Source organism: Leptonychotes weddellii, chromosome 5, assembly GCF_054177405.1.
Source record: "Leptonychotes weddellii isolate Sample4059 chromosome 5, ASM5417740v2, whole genome shotgun sequence".
NCBI lineage: Eukaryota > Metazoa > Chordata > Mammalia > Carnivora > Phocidae > Leptonychotes > Leptonychotes weddellii.
This window is the reverse complement of record NC_138373.1, coordinates 159,513,060-159,534,809: the sequence shown is the minus strand read 5'-3', so window position 1 is coordinate 159,534,809 and position 21,750 is coordinate 159,513,060. Positions and strand designations below refer to the sequence as shown.

General features: G+C 46.1%; 1 protein-coding gene across 1 annotated transcript in view; it reads right to left on the bottom strand.

Annotated features, from left to right (window-relative positions):
- MOV10L1 (Mov10 like RNA helicase 1) overlaps positions 1-21,750 on the bottom strand; it is a 46,885-nt gene that overhangs the window by 3,590 nt on the left and 21,545 nt on the right. Inside the window, exons 10-17 of the mRNA XM_081819018.1 lie at positions 21,365-21,542; positions 20,981-21,051; positions 18,525-18,616; positions 11,071-11,129; positions 10,539-10,636; positions 1,408-1,516; positions 669-918; positions 356-374 (exon numbers count right to left, since the gene is read on the bottom strand). Of these exons, the coding sequence (XP_081675144.1) occupies positions 356-374; positions 669-918; positions 1,408-1,516; positions 10,539-10,636; positions 11,071-11,129; positions 18,525-18,616; positions 20,981-21,051; positions 21,365-21,542 (876 nt within the window). The remainder of the gene's footprint in view (positions 1-355; positions 375-668; positions 919-1,407; positions 1,517-10,538; positions 10,637-11,070; positions 11,130-18,524; positions 18,617-20,980; positions 21,052-21,364; positions 21,543-21,750) is intronic.

Sequence of the window (21,750 nt, the reverse complement as noted above, 5' to 3'; positions counted from 1 at the left end):
CAGGACCCTGACCTACCCCTCCAGACCTCCAGGACCCTGACCTACCTCCCCAGACCTCCAGGACCCTGACCTACCCCTCCAGACCTCCAGGACCCTGACCTACCTCCCCAGACCTCCAGGACCCTGACCTACCCCCACCAGACCTCCAGGACCCTGACCTACCCCCCACCCTCCAAGGCAGAGGCAGCGTCATATTGGTTCTTATGTGCGTGGCTCGCAGGATCATGCCAGCTGGGCACTCAGCACGGGTTGCTAATCTGAATCCTGAACAACACAAATGCTACACACTAGCTCTATTAGCGCCATTCTAAAGATGGAGACACCAGAAACTTCTGCAGAATGGTGGCTTAGCTACTGCAAAGGGAACTTCTTTTCTGCAACAAAATTTCATGTGATCAAATGGTCAACCGTTCTTTTTCTTTTTAAAGATTTTAAAGTTATCTCTACAACCAATGTGGGGCTCGAACCCCCAACCCTGAGATCAAGAACTGTGTGTTCCACCAACTGAGCAGTCAGGTGCTCCACGATGGTCGACCAGACTAAGAACAAACAGTCACTTCTAAACCTATGAAATAAGCTTTGAAAATCCTACATATTCCCATAAACAATGTAAAACAAACCTGGCTAAACATGAAATAACTGGGATTTTTTCTTAAGCTCGTTCCCACTTCCTGCCGACATGAGCGTGGCACACGGCCGACGCCACTGGGTAGCTGAGCCACTCACTCCCTGTGGTTACCTGTAAGACAGCCTCTATGATGGTCACTGTCTTCCCGGTTCCAGGAGGTCCGAAGAGAATATACGGGAGCGGGCGGCAGTCGCCACTCAGGATTCTTCTAACCGCTAACTTCTGGTTTTCGTTGAGCAAGGGATTGAAAAATTCCTTCTCTCCCACCTTGGGGATCTGAACTTCGTTTACTGTATTCAAAGTGAGAACCGGCGTCAGGCAGAGGTCACCTTGGCACGGCAGGAACACAGGTCAGCACGGGCCACCAGGACGGCCACGACCCAGCCGGTCAGGAGCCCGCTGCTGAGCTACACTTCCCAATAACCTCCACTTCATTGGGCAGGGTCGGGGAAGTTAACTTCGCTCTCTGAGAGCAAAAATGCAGGTCATTGAGTTTACTGTTCCCCCTCATAGGTGGAGCATCACCTAACCTAGACGGCAGAGACGGGGTCTGGAAAAGGCCAACAGAAATAGCCTGTGGTCACGTTAAAGCACCGAGCATGAAACCTCACGTCTCCACTCCGTCTCCAGTCGGGACAAGAGTATCCATCTCTCTGGCTGCAACCACACCACACACACGTCCCGACCTGTCTCCCTTGGGCAGAAGGGAGCTTCTCAAGGGGCCTATTTTCCAGGCAAGGGTTCCCGAGGTTGCCCTGGCAGCTCCTCACCATACGCACCCAGATTAGTTGACTTTTCAGCAAAGGTCGCCGGCCCCGGCGTGTCCCGGGCACCAGCCCGTCTCTCCTTGGCTGCATGCTTAGTGTGGTCCTTCATGGCTTTCCTATTCTAGAAATAGTCATGCAGAAAAATGGCCTTAAAAAAAGCTTTGAATTTACACAGGTTTAAAGAGTGAACATAAACACCTGCCAATGTTCTACGTGTTTTATTTAATAGCTCTTTGAATGCACTGCAGGTCATATGTTTCAAAACACAGTAAAAATACAGAATATCTGACAAAAAAGTTGCTAAAAAGGTTTGTTTCTTTTTTGAATTCCCTTACAAAAATAAACACGAATGAACTAAATTCTGTGTAGTGATGTCAGATCAAAGGGTGACATTTATCTGACGAGGTATCTTTTCTCTTCCTGCATCCTTCTCCTGCTCACCGACAAAGGGAAACCTGCAGTGGCTGAAGGCAAATCCTGGTCCCTTGCTCCCCTGGAGCCCCTCAGGCAAACCCCTTCCTCTGCAGCGGGAGCGAGCCCAGCCAGCTCTGGGGGGACCGTCACGTGCCTCAGGTGCTGCCACGGGCTGGCAGAGCTTCCTGGTCAACTGCGCTCCGCATCCTGCCCAAGAACCGGTTCTGTGGGTGTTTAAACAAACTGAATCTGTCCTGGACCGAGGAAACTGGTTTCCAAGTTTCCCCTATTACATACAATGCTGTAATAAACAGCTTTGCACATTTATCTCTGTGCAAATCACAGGATTACTTTTTTTTTTTTTTAAGATCTACTTGGCTTTATTCAACAATTCATCAATCTAACACGATTACTTCCACAGGACAAATTCTAGAAGTAAAATTGTTACTAAAAGTTTCACATTAAAAATGGTATACGTATTACCAAAACTTAGTCCAGAAGGTCACAGCAATTTCCCTTCCTGCGATCAGGAGTGTTCAAGAGTATCACTGACACACAATAACGTGTGCACAACTCGACAAGTTGTGACACATGGACACATGGGACGAGCTGAACACCTGCGGAGCCCACAGGATGCCTCCCTGTAATGCACCCCCGCTGCCAAGAGCATGGTTACATTTTCTAGAATGCTTCATACGTGGAAGTCTAGGTTATGCACTTTTTGTCTGACATCTTTCCACCGTGTAAGCAACTGCTGTGAGGCCCACCTTCGCTGCCCCGTGCCATCGACAGCTCACCGCTGTCACCGCTGAGTATGGTTCCACCGGAGCAGCACACTGCCCTCCCTCCCTCCACCCCCAGGTGGACGGCCACTGGGCTGTGTCCAGTGCCGGCCATTGCTGAGAGCGCAGCTGTGAACGTCTCCGCACCAGCCCTCATGTGGACGGACGTGGGCTTTCTCGTCTCTGGGGCCCACACCAGGAGGGAAGCGGCCGGACTGTATGGCCGGTGTGGGTCGAGCTTTCCTAAGGAATTCTTCTCAAAAGCACATGCTCATGACCCTTAGTCTGGTCAGTCCTCTTCATCTGATTTCGGTCACTCTGACACGTGTGTAGCGGCAGCTCACTGTGGTACTGTTTCCCTAATGACTAATGCCGGACGTCTTTTCAGGGACTGACTTACCGTCTGTACACACAGTCCCCGATGATGGTTTGTCTTACGGTGGTGCGAGAACGCTACGCGTTCTGCAGAAACCGTACTTGGAATTTTGAATTTGGATCTTTTCCCTGGGCTGGCAGTATGTGGTACCGTGCTCTTGTGATGCTGGGCAGCGGCCACAGTCCCCAGTCAGCCCGCGATCACGCGATCACCAGCCGATACCCTGACAGCCATGCTGTTTCTCTTTGAGGACGGTAGGCCGTACCTTACACGAGGTATTCGGCACTTGATCGTAAACAGGCTCTGCACTAGCTGATTTTTTTTTTTTTAAAGATTTTATTTATTCATTTGAGAGAGAATGAGAGAGAGAGAGCATGAGAGGGGGGAGGGTCAGAGGGAGAAGCAGACTCCCTACCGAGCAGGAAGCCTGATGCGGGACTCGATCCAGGGACTCCAGGATCATGACCTGAGCCGAAGGCAGTCGCCTAACCAACTGAGCCACCCAGGCACCCTGCACTAGCTGATTTTGCCCCACTGTTCTGAGCATGTTTGAGGTTAGCGGCGCTAAGTCGTGGTGACTGGTAGGTTAGGTGTATTAGATCCATTTTCAACTGATGGTATTTTCAACTTATGCCAGGTTCACCGTAAGCCAAGGAAGATCTGTATATTCTTCGGTAAAGTATATATAATTTACTTCTGTTTATGTCTTTGGTTCAGTGTTGAGTCTCATGCTCCAGCGATGAGCTGGCTTTTCATTGTCTTAACCATGTCTTTTGAACAGCAAAATATTTAATTTCATTGGAGTCCAGATTTATCAATTTTTTCTTTATAGATCACATTTTTGGCATCACATCTAAAAACTCTGCCTTACCTAAAGATATTAAGATTTTCTCTTGCGGTGCCTGAGTGGCTCAGTCGGTTAACTGTCCAACTCTTGGTTCAGCCCAAGTCATGATCTCAGGGTTGTAGGATTGAGCCCCGCACTGGGCTCTGTGCAGGGGCGTGGAGGCTGCATAAGGTTCTATCGCCCCCCACCCCGCTTGCACTCTCTCAAAAATGAAAGGGTTTTTTAATGTTTCCTAGAAATTTTAGTTTCAGGCTTTATATTTAGGGCTATGATGCATTTTGAATTAATCTCTGTGAAGGCAGTGAGGTACAGATCCAGGCACACACCCCTGGATACAGACACCGCATTGTCCTTGTGCCTTTCGCTAAGGACACTCTCCTTTCCCCACTCTGACTGCCTTTGCACCTTTGTAGAAAGTCAGTTGTCCAAACTCCCGTGGGTCTGTTTTAAGGCTATTTCATTCCACTTGTACATGTTTATCTCGATGACAGTGCCACACCGTCTTGATTATTTTAACGTTGTGAAAAGTTGCAAGTCAGGTAGTGTGAGTTCTCTGAGTTTCTTGTTCTTTTTCAAAGTTGTTCTGAAAATTCTAGACCTTTTACATTCCCATATAAATTTTGAAATTGGCTGGTCAATTTCTACAAAAACGTCTGCTAAGATTCGACTGGACCAGCACTGAGTTTATAGATTGGGTTGGGTCTTCTGACACACCAGCAGTTTCTCTCATCAGTGTCGTGAGGTCTCTAGTGTAGTCTTGTACATCTTCTGTCAAATTTGTCCCTAATGTTTGGAACATTTGGATGCTACTTTATATGGTATTCTAAATGCAATTCTGGGTGTTTGTGCTAGCCTATACAGAATTTACTTCTGTATCCTATAAGCTTGCTAATCTACTAGTTCCAATGGCTTCTTTTTAGAGTCTTGTCAGATTTTATACATGAACACAGGTGCCTCTTACTTTTCTTGCTGAGTTGCTCATCTACAACCTTCTGTACAGTGGTGAAAGTAAGTGGCAGGACTGGAAGTGCCCTGACTTTCATGGGAAAAGTGCATTTTGTCACTCACCGTGTAGGTTTTTTTGTAGGTGAAGGCAGTTCCCTTCCGTTTCTAGTTTGCTAAACTTTTTGATCAGGAATGGATATTGGATTTTGTCAGATGCTTTTTCTGTGTCTATGGAGATTCGGTTTGTTAACATGATGAGTATCACTGACTGCGATTTTGGAATGTTAAACCAGCCTCTCATTCCTGGGATGAACCCTTCCTGGTCTCTCTCATATATATACCTATACATACATACATATAGGAGTTCTCTAGAAAAACGATCAATAGGATGGATGTATATATAGGTAAAAAGATTTATTGTAAGATATTGGCTTATGTGACTACAGAGGCTGAGAAGTGTGAGGTCTGCCACTGGCAAGCTGGACACAGAGGGCAGGAAGAGACTGACGGTTCCACTCAGGAGAGTCGGGCAGGAGGAATCCCTGTGAACCTGTCTCTCTGTTCAGGTCTCACGGGAGGGATGCCCCCTACCCCAACTAGGGCACCCACCCACATGCCAATCTCACCCAGAAACAAGATTTAACCAGGCGTCCCACAGAAGCCCAGGGCCCAGGCCAGCCGGCACATCCCACTGACCACCCACCCCGGCTTCTTTCCCATTTGCAGAGTCTATACTGAGGTCACGTCTCTCTCTCCTCCTGGATTCTGGGAGTTTGTGTCTTCACACTTTCCCCTCATCAGTCTTGTTTGAAGTTTAACAATTTCATTGATCTCTGAGAACCAGCTTTTGGGTTCATGGATCCCTCTATTGTTCTTCTGTTTTCTACATTACTGATTTCTCTGCCAATGTTTCATTATTTTCTTTCCTTTGCTTAGCTCATATTTCATTTGTTCTTATTTTTCTAGTTTCTAAGGAAGAGGCTGAGGTCACAGAGTTGAAACCTTTATCCTTCTTTAGTTCAGGCATTCAGGGTTATGAACTCCCCCTGAAGAGCCCTCTAGCAGTAGCTTACGGTTTCTGGTATGCTGCAGTGTCACGTTCATTTTGGTAGAAACACTCTAATTTCTCTATTGATTTCTTCTGTGATCTGTGGGTTACATATAAGTGTGTCTTTGGTTTCTCAATATTTGGGGATTTTCCAGAGATCTTCCTGCAATTGATTTCTAACTTGATTCTACGTGTTAGAGAATGTATTTTGTATGACTTTAATCCTTTTAAATTTGAGACTTGTTTTATGGCCCCAAATAAGGTCTACAGTGGTGAATGTTCTGTGTGCACTTCTACACCAAGTGCATGCATCCAGCTCTTTCGGCACGGTGTGCTCTACGAACACCCCTTAGATCACAGTGGCTGACAGGTCACTCTGCTGTGCCCATCTTCTGCCTTTTTTTTTTTTTTTTTTTAAGATTTTTACTTATTTATTTGACAGAGAGAGACACAGCGAGAGAGGGAATACAAGCAGGGGGAATGGGAGAGGGAGAGGCAGGCCTCCTGCGGAACAGGGAGCCCGATGTGGGACTCGATCCCAGGACCCTGGGATCATGACCTGAGCTGAAGGCAGACGCTTAACGACTGAGCCACCCAGGCGCCCCATCTTCTGCCTTTCTTTTCCATCATTAACAAAGGGAAGAGTGTCGACATCGCTGACAGGCATGGGGAATTTGTCTCGTTCTCTCCGCAGCTTTATCAGTTTCCGTTTCATGTGTTTTGAGGCTGTTTCTAGGTGCGTATGTGTCTAGGACTGTTATGCATTCCTGATGATGATCTTCTCTGTTACTATGACACCACCTTTATCCTGATTACCTGTGCTCTGAAACCTACTCTGACACCAACACAGCTACTCCATCTTCCTTGTGATTGTATCTTTTCCCATCTTTTACTTCTGACACATTTGTGTCTTTATATTTAAAACGTGTTTCTTAGAGGCAGCATATAGTTGGGTCTTTCCTTTTTATCCAGTGTGACCATCTCTCTGTGTTTAGACCCACACGCGCAACGTGACCACTGATACACTTAGACTGAACGCACTCACCTTGCTACTTGTCTTACTCCAGTTACACAAGCAGAGCCAGAGACGCCAATACCCCGTCGACATAAATCACTGGACAAGGGGGCAGGAAGTCAGTCAGGTCAGGGCACAGCTGTCCGTGTGTCCCTCTTTTTCTGCTGACTTTTGAACAAATTATTTTTGCGATTCCCTTTTACCTCCTTTGTTGGTCTAGCTCTTTATATTGTTATTTTAGTAGTTGCTCTAGGGTTTAGAGTATATATCTTTAATTGATCATAGTTTCTTTCAAGTGAATTATAATAATCTGGTGTAAGAAATAAAACTCTCTTCTCCTATCCCTGGTGCTATTATGCATATTTTAGATCTTACATGTTACAAACTCTGTAATATATTGTTACTATTTCAGCTTTAAAAGTCAATTATCTTTTAAAATTATGAAATTTTATCATGGTTAAGAAGATTTCACTTCAGGGGCGCCTGGGTAGCTCAGTCATTAAGCGTCTGCTTTCGGCTGGGGTCGTGATCCCGGGGTCCTGGTATTGAGCCCCCCACTGGGCTCCCTGCTCCGCGGGAGGCCTGCTTCTCCCTCTCCCCTTCCCCCTGCTTGTGTTCCCTCTCTCGCTGTCTCTGTCAAATAAATAAAATCTTAAAAAAAAGAAGATTTCACTTCAGATCTACCCTCTTAGCATTCTACTCTTTTGATTCCAGGAGTCTGAATTTTTTAGAGATCTCATATGAAAGGGATCAAGCAGGATGTGTCCTTCCGTGACTGGCTTATTTCTCTGAGTACAGTGTCCTCCAGGTCCACCCACATTATCACATTTTACAGGATTTCCTTCTTTTTAAAAAGTCAATTATCTTTTAAAGAATTTTTTTTAAAGAAAAAGTTATTTAAATGTGTGTACCTATTTATAATTTCTGGCCCTTCTCATTCCCCACCTGGCATCATTTCTGTGTGCTGAAAGATTCCTGTGTCCCATGGTGCAGGTCAGCAGGTAATGGACCCCCAGCTCTCAGCCTGAACCTGTCTGAGTACATTTTTACTTCTCCTTCATTTCTACAGCGTTTGTCGGGCATAGTTCTGGGCTGACGGTTTCTCCTGCCGGCACCGTCAAGAGCCGCCCCGCTGTCTTCTGGCGCACACTGCTGTCAACACGAAGTCTGCTGCCGGCCTTGTTTCTTCTCCTCGGCAGCAATGAGACTTTCCTTGTTTCTAGGATTTGCTCTTTATAAAGGACTTTCGGAATTTGATTGTCATGTGCCTCACTGCATTCTTCTTCAGATTTCTTATATTTCGGGTCTGTTAGTAAGTCTCCTGAATATGTAGGGCTTATGGTTTTCATTAAGTCAGGGTAGTTTCCACTCACTATTTTCTCTAGTATTTCTTACACTTCCCTCTCTGGGACTCCAATTGCATGGATGCGAGGCTGCTCGAAGGTGTCCCACAGCTCACTGATGCTTTTCTTTTTTTAATACACTTTATATTTTAAAGCTTTTTTTTTTCCCTTAAATCTTTTTATTGTTTCGTTTGTCGAGTTTCTATAGTCTTTCTGACTGTAGTGTCTAGTCTGCTGTTAGCTATTTTTCATCTTAGACATCGAATTTTTTGTCTCTAGAAGAGAAATTTGTCTTTTATTGGTTGTATCTCCACTGAACATGCTTGTGTGTTCCTCTCCTTTAAGAGCATATGGAGTATAGTTATAGTAACTGTTTTAATGTGCTTGTCTGCTAATTGCTACATTTTTTTTTTTGAGTTGATTTCAACTGATTGAAATTTTTTTTTTTTTAAAGATTTTATTTATTTATATGACAGAGAGAGGCATAATGAGAGCAGGAACACAAGCAGGGAGAGTGGGAGAGGGAGAAGCAGGCCTCCCGCCGAGCAGGGAGCCCGATGTGGGGCTCAATCCCAGGACCCTGAGATCATGACCTGAGCCAAAGGCAGACGCTTAACGACTGAGCCACCCAGGCGCCCCTGATTGAAATTTCTTATAATGAGTTGTGTTTTTCAGTTTATTTCTGGATTAGATATCAGACATTGTGAATTTAACACCTTGATGGGTGTATATTTTTGTACTCCTGCAACTATCCGTGAATTTTGTTGTGGGATGTGGCTGCATTACTTGGAGAGCCTGTCAGACGGATGGGGCGGCAGGCAGTGTGGGACCAGACTCTCCCCACTTCTCACGCAACATCCTCTGAGGACTCTGCTTGTTACCCTGTGAATTCTCTGGCTATAGGAACAAACCACGCCCAGCACTGTGGGGACTCAGGATTCCTCTCTGCTCTCAGGGCTGCTTTCCCGGGCTCAGGTCTTTTCCTCACCGGCATGCATTCCTGAGTCCTGGGCTGAAAACTCAAGGGGTCCTGTGCGGACCCCAAGATCTCTCTCTTTCCTGTGCTCTCCTCCAGCCGTCTGCCCCGTGCACTCCATCCGCCTCGTCCTTGCACCGCCAGGTGCCTCTCCTCAATTCTGCAGACCACAGGCCTCCCCCTTTCTGCTCCCTGGCCTGGGAACTCTGAAGACGGTGAGCTGGGGCAATCACAGGGGTCACCTAATGTGCTTCCTCTCTCAGGAATCACTGCCCTATGATATCTGATGTGCAAATGTCTGAAACTGTTGTGCCATGTGTTTTGTCTGATTTTTAATTATTTAAGGTAGGAAGGTAAATTCAGTCTCTGTGATTCCGTCTTGGTTGATGTGTGGAATGCCCCTGGGTTTATGTGCAACCTAGCCAATCCATAAGAAGGTAATGTTCTGCATTTAAAAATATTAAGATTCAGCTAATCAGGAATGTAATCCACACAAACAGCAACACTTCCCCCACCTCACATCTCCCATCAGGATCCCAAACCCTCCTTGAGAATCAGGCCATGGAGTGGACCAGGGAGTGAGGTGATGGAGAGAGTTTGCAGAAGACACTGTGTCTGTTCAATGAGGACCTCTTTCTACTTTTAGATCAGGTAAGAAATAAAGATGATTTTAACGCAAACATTTTTCTCTTTCCTTCATAGAATTTTTTTCTGAATACGTAGGCCTTCCAAAACTCTCATTATTGTACTTTTTGAGAGAAGCTATAAAATGGTAAAAGAGTTCCTAAATATTAGATATAATTAGAAATTTGTATTATTATAAATTTAAAACATGCTCAAAAAAGCAAATTCCAACAGCACAGAACTAAGGTTAAAACCTCCCACAGACATGGAGAATTCTGCTCATCACTGGAAACACAATGATAAATAAAGCCACTTCTGTTTTACTCACAAAAATACATGGAACAGCCTAAGACAATAGCTGGCACCTAACAGGCGCTACGTTACTATTCATAGAACAACTATCTTTGTAAGGGTCATAAAGATTACAAACGTTAACAACTTGGTGCACGTGTATTTGTCCCAGACATTTTCTATGCAATATATAATAATAGACATGTGCCTGAATGTACACAGAAAGCATATAATTTTAAAGTAAAATGATAAGCTCATACAAACTGATTCATATCTTGGTTTTCCCCACTTACCTATGGCAGCCACCTTAGTCCTACGTATATGTTATACGCAAACTTTACACTAAATCCACAGTATGAATATCTTAGTTTTATTTGAGCTGTGATCTTGGGTTACTTGTGAACTACAGTCCTCTAACACCCCAGGCAATTGAGAGCTAATATATTATCTATTTAAATATTTCAAAGGAATCAAATCAATACCTTGATGGTGGACTGTCCATCGTTTTTGGTGTCTTGAGCATGGTTCCAATTCCCCGTCACTCGGGGAGACTGTAAAATGATTTCTTCTGGGAACAACACTTTTAAAACAAGTAAGAAGGTAGGTATTACTGAAAAACTTAAAAAGACAAAGAGAGGCCACCTAAGTAATTCACATCTATGCCTTCCTTTCCTTTTTGGCTTCTGTACATGGTTTCTAGGTTACAGCGGAACACCAGTACTGTGCACAGTTCGTAATGAAGCCATCGGCCCATCTGGAGCTACAAAAGTGAATTATATTACGAGGGGAAAAGCACACTGCAATGACTTCATTTTCAATAATTTAAGCAAGCTATTTTTATAGAGTTGAAATAGTAAGAAAATACTGAAACTTGCCAATGGGAAGAAAACTTTGGACTGCATAGTTTTACTTGTAATATATGATTGAAAAGACTGTGCTTTACACCATATTTTACATGAAGCTTATAAAAATACTCTGGGAAGAAATAACACTATTATTCCACAAAAAGAATACCTTTAACGCCTAAGTGGATGACGTGTTCAAGTGCAAAGTGACACCGTCTGCTTGTGGTCCTGCCAGAGAGAGAACAACGTGAAGTAATTCACTCCCAGTGTAGAAACATTAAGTCTAGCCCTGGTCACGGAAATCTAATTACATAACCCGAGCCAACCTGCTAATGTAACCTTTACACAATACTTACAAAGGGGCCACATTAGAGTCAGAGCTCACGACGTTCTCACAGGCCCTGCTGGGGAGCCTGGAGCTCCGAGGGCTCACTTTACAGTGTGTGTCTATACACAACATTAGGAGTTTTACAGAAAAACTTTAAACAGAAACATCCCATGTATCAGGATAGCAGGGACTCTTTCCTTTCTGGGAATATTTCTCTTTTAAATACATAAAGAGCACAACTAGGAAAAAAAAAATAAACATAGCCTATGAGGTATTAGGGAAATATTAACATTACTACATCAACAGCAAAGTAATTTTGACTGTAAAGATTTAAACTTTTGAAATTCACAACTGTTAGAAGATAAACTGAGGCCTACTAATAATTTTAAGAGTTTGGGCAAAAATTGATTCCAACCAGGCTGCACCCAGCCAGCCCATGGAAAGAAGCCCCGAGGAGCTGTCCAACATGAAGGACTTTTACAGCCAGAAGGCAGCGGGCACAGGGAAATTATCCCAGGCAAAACAGGGGCTTGGTTATCGCAAGCTCCCTTCCTTCAAGGGTGGGCAGGGGTCTGCCAGGCCGAGTACCTCACCAGTCCTGACCAGGCAGTTGCCAGGTGACCGGCCTACGATTCCGTTTCCAAGGGAGCCAAAACTGCAATTCCCTCTGGGTTTGGTGACATGGGGCTTAGCACAAGCTACTCTGCTGTGGGCCTGCTGTTTTGCTTCTTAACACAACAAAAAGAACAAAAACCATAAAATAAAACCTCATCTTCAATGAAGCAAGATGACAAAGCTCCAAAGCACAAGTGCAGATGGGTATCTGTTCAATGAAGAGCATCGGGCCTCAAACAAGCAGAGGTACACAAGCACTGCACACCGACTCAGAATGCGGGCCACATACAGGTGTCTGGACAGTTCAGACTCGGGAGCCCAAAGACCAAACGATGGTTTCTCACCTGAATCGCGACGTGCAGAGCACACGCTGAGAGGTCACCCCCAGGACCCATCTGCACAGTATGGAATTGGGGGGGGGGGCGTGTGAAGCTGGAAAAACTGAGTGCACAAGCCCAACCTTCAGAGACCCTCCCTTTAGGGTCCCAGGCATGAAGGCTCCTGGCAGCCCCACTCTGTTCCTTCAAAATAACCTTTGGCAAATAGTTGCCTGGGAAAAAATAAATCCATCCAAGATGAGTAACAACCAGAACAGGACTTAAAGCAGATCACTTAAAGAGGAAGAAGCTGAGGAACGACTAAACACCTCGCTCCCCTTCCACTGGGAAGCTTTCCAACATCTGTGCCTGGCTGATCCGGGGCCATCTCACCTCTTCCAGAAAGGAAGGAAGAAAGATTTCAAAATCTTTTAAAAGGCACAGGGACGCCTGGGTGGCATAGTTGGTTAAGCATTCAACTCTTAATTCTGGCTCAGGTCATGATCTCAGGGTCGTGAGATCCAGCCCCGCGTCAGGCTCCACACTGGGCGTGGAGTCTGCTTGAGAATCTCCTTCTCCCTCTGCCCCTCCCCACTGCTCTCTCCTCTAAAAGAAATAAATCTTAAAAAGAAATCTCTTAAAAGGCACAACAAAGACTGGCACCTGGGCCAAGCTAACAAGATAACTGTGTCAGCCTGAAGATCACTGCCTTACTTCCCAGTAGCATGAAAAACAGAAATAGAATAGTACTTAACAAATCCTAGAAGCACATTAAAGGAGGAATTCACCAAAATAAAAATAACATTATGTTTTTCATTCTAGACATACAAGAAAGGTTTGATCTGAAGTTATCCAACTGAAACACTTCATCTTACAAACAGGCTGAAGATGATAATAATCTCAAGAAATGCCAAAAAGGCAATGAGTCTAATAGCTTAAAACAAAAGTTGATGAATAATTTTCTAATTTGATTAACCTAAAGAACAGCAAGATACTAAATGGTAAAATCCCAGAGGTATTTGCACTAACATACGAAACAAATCACAGAGATGGAAAACCATGAGGGAAAAAATAAAACACATGGAGGGGAGCAAACACTAGGCAAGAATTCCAAAGGAGGACAAAGACTTGAAGGAAAAGAATGAAGAAAACTCTCCTAAGTACAAACTATTGTTGAAAAGGAGATTCCAAGCAGCAAAGATGCCAATTCTCCCTCCACTTTCCTACCACCGTAGAGAGAAGAATATTTACTGCTTCACTATTTCTAACAGCAAACACCTGAGAACCCGACAGCACGCACCCAGCACCAAACACCAAAATCACAAAGGAAGGAAGGTCTCAAATCAATGACCTCGACTTCCACCACTAGAAACTAGATAAAGAGGAGCAAATGGAACCCAAAGTAAGCATAAGAGAGGAAATCACAGACACCAGAGCAGAAATAAGTGAAATAAAAAAGAGAGACACTACAAAAGATGAATGAAGTCAAAAGTTGATTCCCTCATAAGGCTGAGATGATAAACCTCTCGCCAGACTGATGAGAGGAAGAAAAGGTACACATTCCCACTGTCGGGAGTCGAGAGGGTGACATCGGGACACAGATCCAGCGAACGCTACTACTAAGGAAATAATAATATAATTCCATGCAAACAGTTAGATAACTTGGATGAAATGCACAAATTCCTTAAAAGATACACACTACTGAAGCTCACTGCACACAAAATGGATAACCTAAATGCTTACTGATTTACTAAAGAAATCAAATTTGCAGTAAATTATCCCAGAAAATAGAGGAGGAGGTGATGCTTTTTAACTCATTGTGAGGTCAGCATCACCCCGATACCAAAAGCAGACAAAAGATAATTTCAAGAAACTACAGATCAATACACACCTCATGAACACAGATGCAAAAATTAGTAAAATTGTAGCAAATCAGATCTAACAATATATAAAAAGAAATTACATTATGGCCAAGTGGGGCTTATTCCAAGGATGCAAAGTTGATTTTGATGTGGGGAACAAAGGCAGAAGGAAATGTAGATAAAATGAAATGTCCTTAGAACCTGCAGCCCATTGACAAATACTTGAGGCGGGCAGAGTGTAATGTGCCTCCAGGAACTCCCAACTGTCTTCATGTTGATGCCTTGAGAGGGAAAAACAACCTGAGCTTGACAACAGCCTGGCCTCCAGGATCCTGGGAGTCTTCTTTAGCAGATGAAAGTCCTTTTGGGAACTTCCTATGTCTTTACCTCCCCCAACTCCATAGTATATGATCAGTTGCTCTCATAATCCCAGGGCAGCAGCCCTTTCTGCCCGGGGGTCCTGTTCTCGTGCTTTTAATAAAAACCCCCTTTTTGCACTGAAGACGTCTCAAGAATTCTTTCTTGGTCGGCATTGGCTTTGAACCCCACCACTTCAAACCACATCAATTTTACATTAGAAAACCAATCAGTATAACTATCTTAATAGACTAAAAAAGGAAAACCACGTGGTCACCTTGATACAGAAAAAGCCATCTGAACAAATCCCACACCCAGCCATGACTGAACACTGGAGCACACGTGGAGTCCAGCTCCTCAACCAGGAGGGGGCCGAATACAAACCACCTACGTACAGCTCACACTGTGCTTAACGGTTCAAGACTGAATGAACGCTAACCCTCAGGTTGGAAACAAGGCCATTTCTGTGAAATGCTACTCTGGCTAGAGCAGTGAGGCAAGGAAAAACAAGCAAAATGCATCCAGATAAGAAAGGAAGCAGTACAGCTCTTTATTTGAACATAAAGATCGTATAGGCAGGGCGCCTGGGTGGCTCAGTCGGTTAAGCGACTGCCTTCAGCTCAGGTCATGATCCTGGAGTCCCGGGATCGAGTCCCACGTCGGGCTCCCTGCTCAGCGGGGAGTCTGCTTCTCCCTCTGATCTTCCTCCTCCTATGTGCTCTCTCTCTCTCTCTTTCTCGCTCTCTCAAATAAATAAATAAAATCTTTAAAAAAAAAAAAAAGATCGTACAAGCAGAAAATCCTGCGTAACCTGTAAAAAGCTACTAGAACTGTGAAGTGTGTTTGACGAGCTCTCAGGATACTAGATTAATATATAAAAATAAATGGCATTCATAAACATTAGCTAAAAGCAACTAGAAATTTAAGTTAAGATTACTGTCTACAACAGCATTACATTTTTTTGAGTCACACCAATCTGGCAGGAGATACGTAGAGCACTCTACAGACACTGCTAAAAGAAATGAAAAACAGACCTAACTAGATGGAGAGAGGTACCATTTTCAAGGGTTGGGAGACTCAATATTAAGGTCTCAATTCTTGTTAAATGGATCTAAAAATTCAGTGTAGTCCCCATCAAAATCTCTATGGGTTTTTTGTAGAAACCAACAAGCTGAAAGCTAAAATCCATATAGGAACACCAGAGACCCAGAAGAGCCACACCAACTTTGCGAACAATGGACAAAGTGGAGGCCTTACACTACCTGATTCCAAGACTCACCATCAACAAAGAACACGCATGCATGGGAAAGCACCTGAGGTGTTCAGCATGACTACCCGTTAGGGGATGCAGACCAAAACCTCGGTGAGACACCACCTCACGGCTATTCCAAAGATTAGAATTAGAAAGACTGACCAGAGCAGGGCTGTGAGCCTGTGGGGCAACAGGACCCTCACCCAAGCTGCTGGAAATGCGGAGGACAACTGCTTTGGGAAAGAGCTTGGCACTTTCTTAAAGTTATGTGCACCCTCACCATAGGACCGAGCCATCACACTGTTCGGCGTTTACCCAAGAGAAAGGAACACGTGTCCATACAAAGACTTGTACACAGATTTCACAGTTCTCTCTGTAATGGCCAAAATATGGAAAAAAAACCCAGTGTCTATCCAAGGTGACTGGATAGATGGACTGTAGTAGATACTGATAACGAAATACTACTCAGCCATAAAAGGGAAGAAAATGGGAATCACTGTTATACAACTGAAATTAACATAATATTGTGTGTCAACTATAATTCAATAAAAAAGGCAATGAAATCATGCAACAGTGAGGTTGAATCTCAAAATAATTATGCTAAGTCAGAGAGAGATGCCAGGCAAAAACCAGTAAGTCTTGTATATTTCCACTTATGTAAGATTTTACAAAATGCAAACTAACCTATAGCGACAGAAAGCACTGCTGGGGCCTGGGGGTGGGGGTGAGGGTGGGGAAGGAAGGAAGCATCTCTGGTGGCAGATACTCTCCTTCTCTTGACTGTGGAGTTGGTTTCAAAGTCCTCAGACTGTGTACTTTAATAAGGCATAGTTAGCCTACATTCTGTGTCACTAGACCCGTTTGTTAAAAAAAGGGGAAACACCTACAGGGAGCCAGCAGGTAACACGAGGAAGTGCAGCCTCTCTGCCCTCAGCGCCATCTGGCCTGCCGCACTGCGGGCCTGCCCCATCTTCCAATGGTTCAAAACAAGTGGGGAATACAGATTTTTTTTTTTTTTTTTAAATGGGAAATCTCCTGGTTTTTCGTAACTTAATGTAAACAACCTAAAAACTTAACGTGGGGCAAGCAAAGCCTCTGAGTGTCAAATGTGGCAGCCCGCCACTCCCACACCTCGGCCTCTCATCTCTCCGACACTCCACCTGGCCGCACACATGCTTGCTCAAGACCTGGGCCTCGTGTCTGAGATCACTGAGCCCAACGTCCTGTCCTCTCTCCACCTCATCACCCTGTCTTTCCAACAGCCCCTCACTGCTGGTACCCTCTGGCTTTTCCTGGGCACTTTCTCTCTGGCTCAACCCCATGGCCTGTCACGCCTATCATCTGTGTCCTGCTTCCTTCGGTAGGTCCACTCCTGCACCACCTTCATCCCATGCTTCCTCTCTCCTCCCCTCCTCCAAAGTCCTCCTCCTCTTTGACTGGGTTTGTCACATGTTCCAGAGTAACACACGGTCAGGAATGTCCAGATACAAATCAGCTCTCACCTCTTTCGTCCGACCACCTTGAGGAGGATATTTACCCTCTGCCGATGACCCCGGCCCCACCTGGCCAGACCCACCTCCTCCGGCACACACTTTCTTGACCCAGTCACCCGCTATCGCAGGGGCTCCGCTGAGCTAGTTTCTCTCATTTCAAACAGCAAAAACGGCCCCTTCCTGGACCTCACCTCGCTCTCCATCCCGCCTGCTCAGCTTCCATGGCCAAACAACGGCCTCTCCCCACTGACCCACAACCCATTCACACTCAACACACTTTGATCTGGTGGCAGCCCCAACACCCAAACATTTCTCAAACAAAATTAAACATCTATGATCAATCTTAAAGTTAGCACCTTCTGATTCCTAAGACACTCTACAAAGTGAGCGAAACAAGCAACAGACCTGGAGCAGTTACAGAAGTTATCTGTAGCCTGCCTATCCAAGAACAGTCCAGCACAAAGAACACAGAGAAGACTCCTACAGATAACAAAACCCAAATTATTCAGGAAAAGACATGAGCCAGCATTTCATAGATGAAGACATTTTATGGCCAATAAACATGGAAATTCTCAACCTTATATGCAGTCAGAGAAATGCACGTCCAGACCCTAAGGAGGTAGATCACGTATCTACCAAGTCGGCACGAATTTAGAAGTTTAACAAAACCAGGTTCTGGGATGGTGTGGATTAACAGGTTGTTACAGACGCTGGTATTGGGGGTCTCTGATGCCACCATGGCTGAAGCCACAGACCCACTCTTGAGTGTGCAGCCAAGAGAACATGAGCATTTGTGCACAAGGAAGGAGAAGGTGCTCACAGCAGTGCCTTCAGGGTAAAGATGGGGTGAATGTCCATCCGCAGAACAGGGAGTGTGGCGGACTCACGCTGGGGCGTGGGCAGTGGTGAAGACACTGAACAGTGTCACACAACATGGAGAATCTTAGGAACAGATCAGTGAAAACCTCCTGGAAACCAGAGACTGACAGCTCAAAATAAAACCAAAAAATACATTTTTCTGTGTGTGTACAAAGACACACAACTGTTTTTTTTTTTTTTTTTTTTTAAAGCAAGGGAGAGACAAATGCAAAATCCCAGTAAACAGTTGGGGGCATAGTGGATGACAGGGAGGGAATGGTAGGTTGGCAGGGTCACCGCCCCATGCTCATAACGTCATAAATGACCACATCTCTGTGTACTTAAGGCCCATTAAAGAATGAACAGCAAATGTTCGTAACTTTGTTATCTTAAAACCTGTCTGGGAGTGAAGCAGGAACAGGGACACTCCCACACTGCATTTCTTACACCAGCGCTGAGATGCGCAGGGACGGAGAGAGGGGAAGCCTGCTACCCACCAGGAATGAAGACACATTGTAGGAACAACCACCGAGAGCATTACCTGTTATATGTGAATTCCACATCCATAGGTTCAAAGTTATATGCCTGCTCAAATTCTGGGTTAAGTTTAAGAGTTACATCTTCTTCATGAATCTGAAAAGGAAACGTAACGATTTAATTCCCATACTTCACGTTTGATTTGTTGAGACAATCTTCATCTAGCAACACGTCATGAAACACTTTACAGACTGGAGCTAAAATTTGCTATTTTAAACCCTTGCCAAACTCATCAGGAGGATTAAATCACGGTGTTGTCACATCACCCACCCGGGAGGATCTGGCCCCTGCAGGCGCCCACACCAGCTCACCCCGAGCTGCTCCCTGGCCACGCTCCAGAGATCTGGGCTCGAGGAAACAGGCCACGGCCCCGGAAGGAGACCAGCCCACAAACGACGACAGAGCGAGGGGTGCCTGCCGCCACAGCGCCTCCACGAAGAGGTCATTCCAAGGACTCCCCTTCCAGCAGAGCGGGGACCCTCCAGCCGCAGCTAGGGCAGTGCCAGGTGGCATGGGCTTCCCAAGGGCCAGGCGACCAGAGCCGGCTGGTGGGAACACGGACACGGGGGCTGCCCTGGGAGCAGGGCCCTCCCTGCAGCAGAAGCCGCCACAATCCCCTCAAAAGGAGAGCAAGCCCAGCCCAGGTCCCAGGTGTCCCAAGTGTCCCGGGGGCCAAGACGGGCAAAAATGAACCTGCGGTTAAAGACCACCGGTTAAAGCACACAAAGAAGCAAATCACCAAGCGTGAGGGTCAGCACAGCCATCAACAGAGTTGGGCCCCAAGGACATCACATACTGCCACTGTCATTTCCAGAAACTTGAAAAACTATGTGTGAAATTTTTAAAAAACCCAGAAAGAAAAACATAAGCAGGACAATAGAAAAAAACAACAGGGCAGCTTTAATGAATCAGGCAGAGCACACGGAGACGAAAACCATGCTGAGATAACGGAGCAGGATGACAGGAAGTGACGACATCTGTTCCCAGACACGTGCTCCTGGCGACAAGAGGCCCCTCTGCGGAGGTGGGGAGCCTTCTGTCCCACGGCCCCCAGACGAGCATGAGTGCAGCAGCAGCCCCGCTGGGACGCCCCCTGCACCGCGTGCCAGGTTGACGGCACTGGGCCGCCTGCCCACCTGTCGTGGAAACACCAATTTGACATCAACGGAGTAAGTGTCACCTGGATGTGTGTCTTCTGCCCACCGCACCATCTGTGAGGCTCTCCTGAGGGCCTTCTGTACCATCACGGTCTCCCACACCTCGGCCCTGGCCAACAACTAAACTACAGAGACTCGAGAAAAGCAATGGGCGGAGACCTGTAGAAGTTACTAAGTCGACCATGAATTTCATCACTCAGAAGCGGCTGACCTCATGGAATATCCCACCAAAGATCAGGAGGGTGCCCAACACCCCCCAGGCTGGGGTGCTCGTAGCTTCGGTCTGGATTTGTCAGCCTATGGTGTTCGCTTCGGCAGCACATACCCTAAAATTGGATTTGTCGGCGTATGACGCCGGCCACCCCTCAACCAGTGTTCAGGAACCAAGGAGACCCCACACCTGGCATCTTTGGCACCGCTGCTTCTGGGGTGTTCGTCCCCAGGGCATCTTCCCCGAGGGCACAACTGGATCTACCCTTTGGAAGGTAAGAGAGTCACCCGGCATCTTCGTCAATAGCTCAAGTGTGTCAAGGCTGGCAGAGCTGGTGGGCCCTCCAGCTCAGGCTAAGCGGCTGCCACGTGCCTGGGCAGAGTGTGGGGGGACAGCTGCTGGGGTCCCAAGGGTCAGCCCCTCCCCAGTCATCCTAGCACTGGTTTCACGGCCAGCTGCACTGGCAAGGGCTGGCGCCCAGTATTTCGGGGCAGAACGCAGCAAACACGGCCACAGAGGCCAGATGCCGCCCTTCCTTCGAACCCTTCCCAGACTCTTCGAGTCCCTACAACCGCCCCCCAACCCAGGGCAGGGCTTCGGCATTTCCTCAGGTAGCTTTCGGCATCAGGCCCTTCACCCAGACGTGGCAGGCGGTGCTCTGCACAGGATGGGAGCAGGAGAGACCGGCCGGAGGATCAGAAGCATGAGGTGCACCGGGAGGGAGGGAGGGAGGGAGGGAGAGAAGTCAGCAAAACTTCTCCACAAAAACATTTAGAACTGCAAACTTTTAAGTGTATTTTTCCTTCAGAGGCTCTCTCTTCTGCAGTATGTTCAGAATGCCCAAATTGGACTAAATGCAAACACCACGACTTACACGTGATGAAAGGTAAATATGGCTCTCGTGATTGAAAATTATAGGGATTTTTTTTGTTAAGTTCTCTTTATACATCAAATTTATTTAAATATTCACTTTATCCTGAATTTTCTGAAATCCTGTCAAAGGCTGAAGGAGCAACCCCGCCCCAGCCCTGGCAGGAAGCTGGCCGGCTGGAAGGGCTGGTCCCGCACTAGCGGATCCGGAGCACCTCTCACCTCAATCACATAGCCGATGTACTCGATGACATGTCCATTGTACTCCTGAGTTTTTAAAATCAGCTTATCACCTAGTTAAAAAATACAGAACCACATGTAAAACTACAAAATCCCCCAATTCTGCCATTGTAACTCTAAAATCAAACACTTTGAAAAAGTGAAATAAACATCCCTGGAATGAGGGCTTAAAACCAGCACCAGTATGCCCAGAGTGAGGTGCTGGATGCCCTCAACGTGCTGACCAAGTTTTACAGAAAATTCTAACCCAAAGCAAAGGAAATGAGATGACGTGACTGCAGTGTTGCCAACAGAAACATTCTTCCCCGGACGGGGGTTCAGCGTCTGCTGGTCCCTCTAGTAAAATGTGACACGTAACGAACCCACCTGCGTACAGAGAAGGCCTACTTTCAGCCAATCCTGGGACCTCCAGAACCAGCAGGTCACCATTTCTTTTCAAGGTGACCCCACTCATGTTATACTCTTTCAGTTCTATTTCTGCATGAATCTCCTCAAGCCAGAGCAAAGTCGAGAACTTTTCCTTGTAGTTCGACATGTTCAAAAGCTGAAAAAAAAAAACCCAGCGAGTGAGTGAGAGCAGAGTCACCCGTCCAACACCCCCGTGGTCCAGGAAAGCAGCTGCAGCTTAGCTGGAGGGGCTAAGTCCGGGCTGCTGAAACTCAGCCAACAGGGAGAGACTGGCTTTTGAATACTGACCCGCAAGCAGCGCAGGACAGCGGCCCTGAGGTTGGGGAGGCTACGTCAGTGAGCCC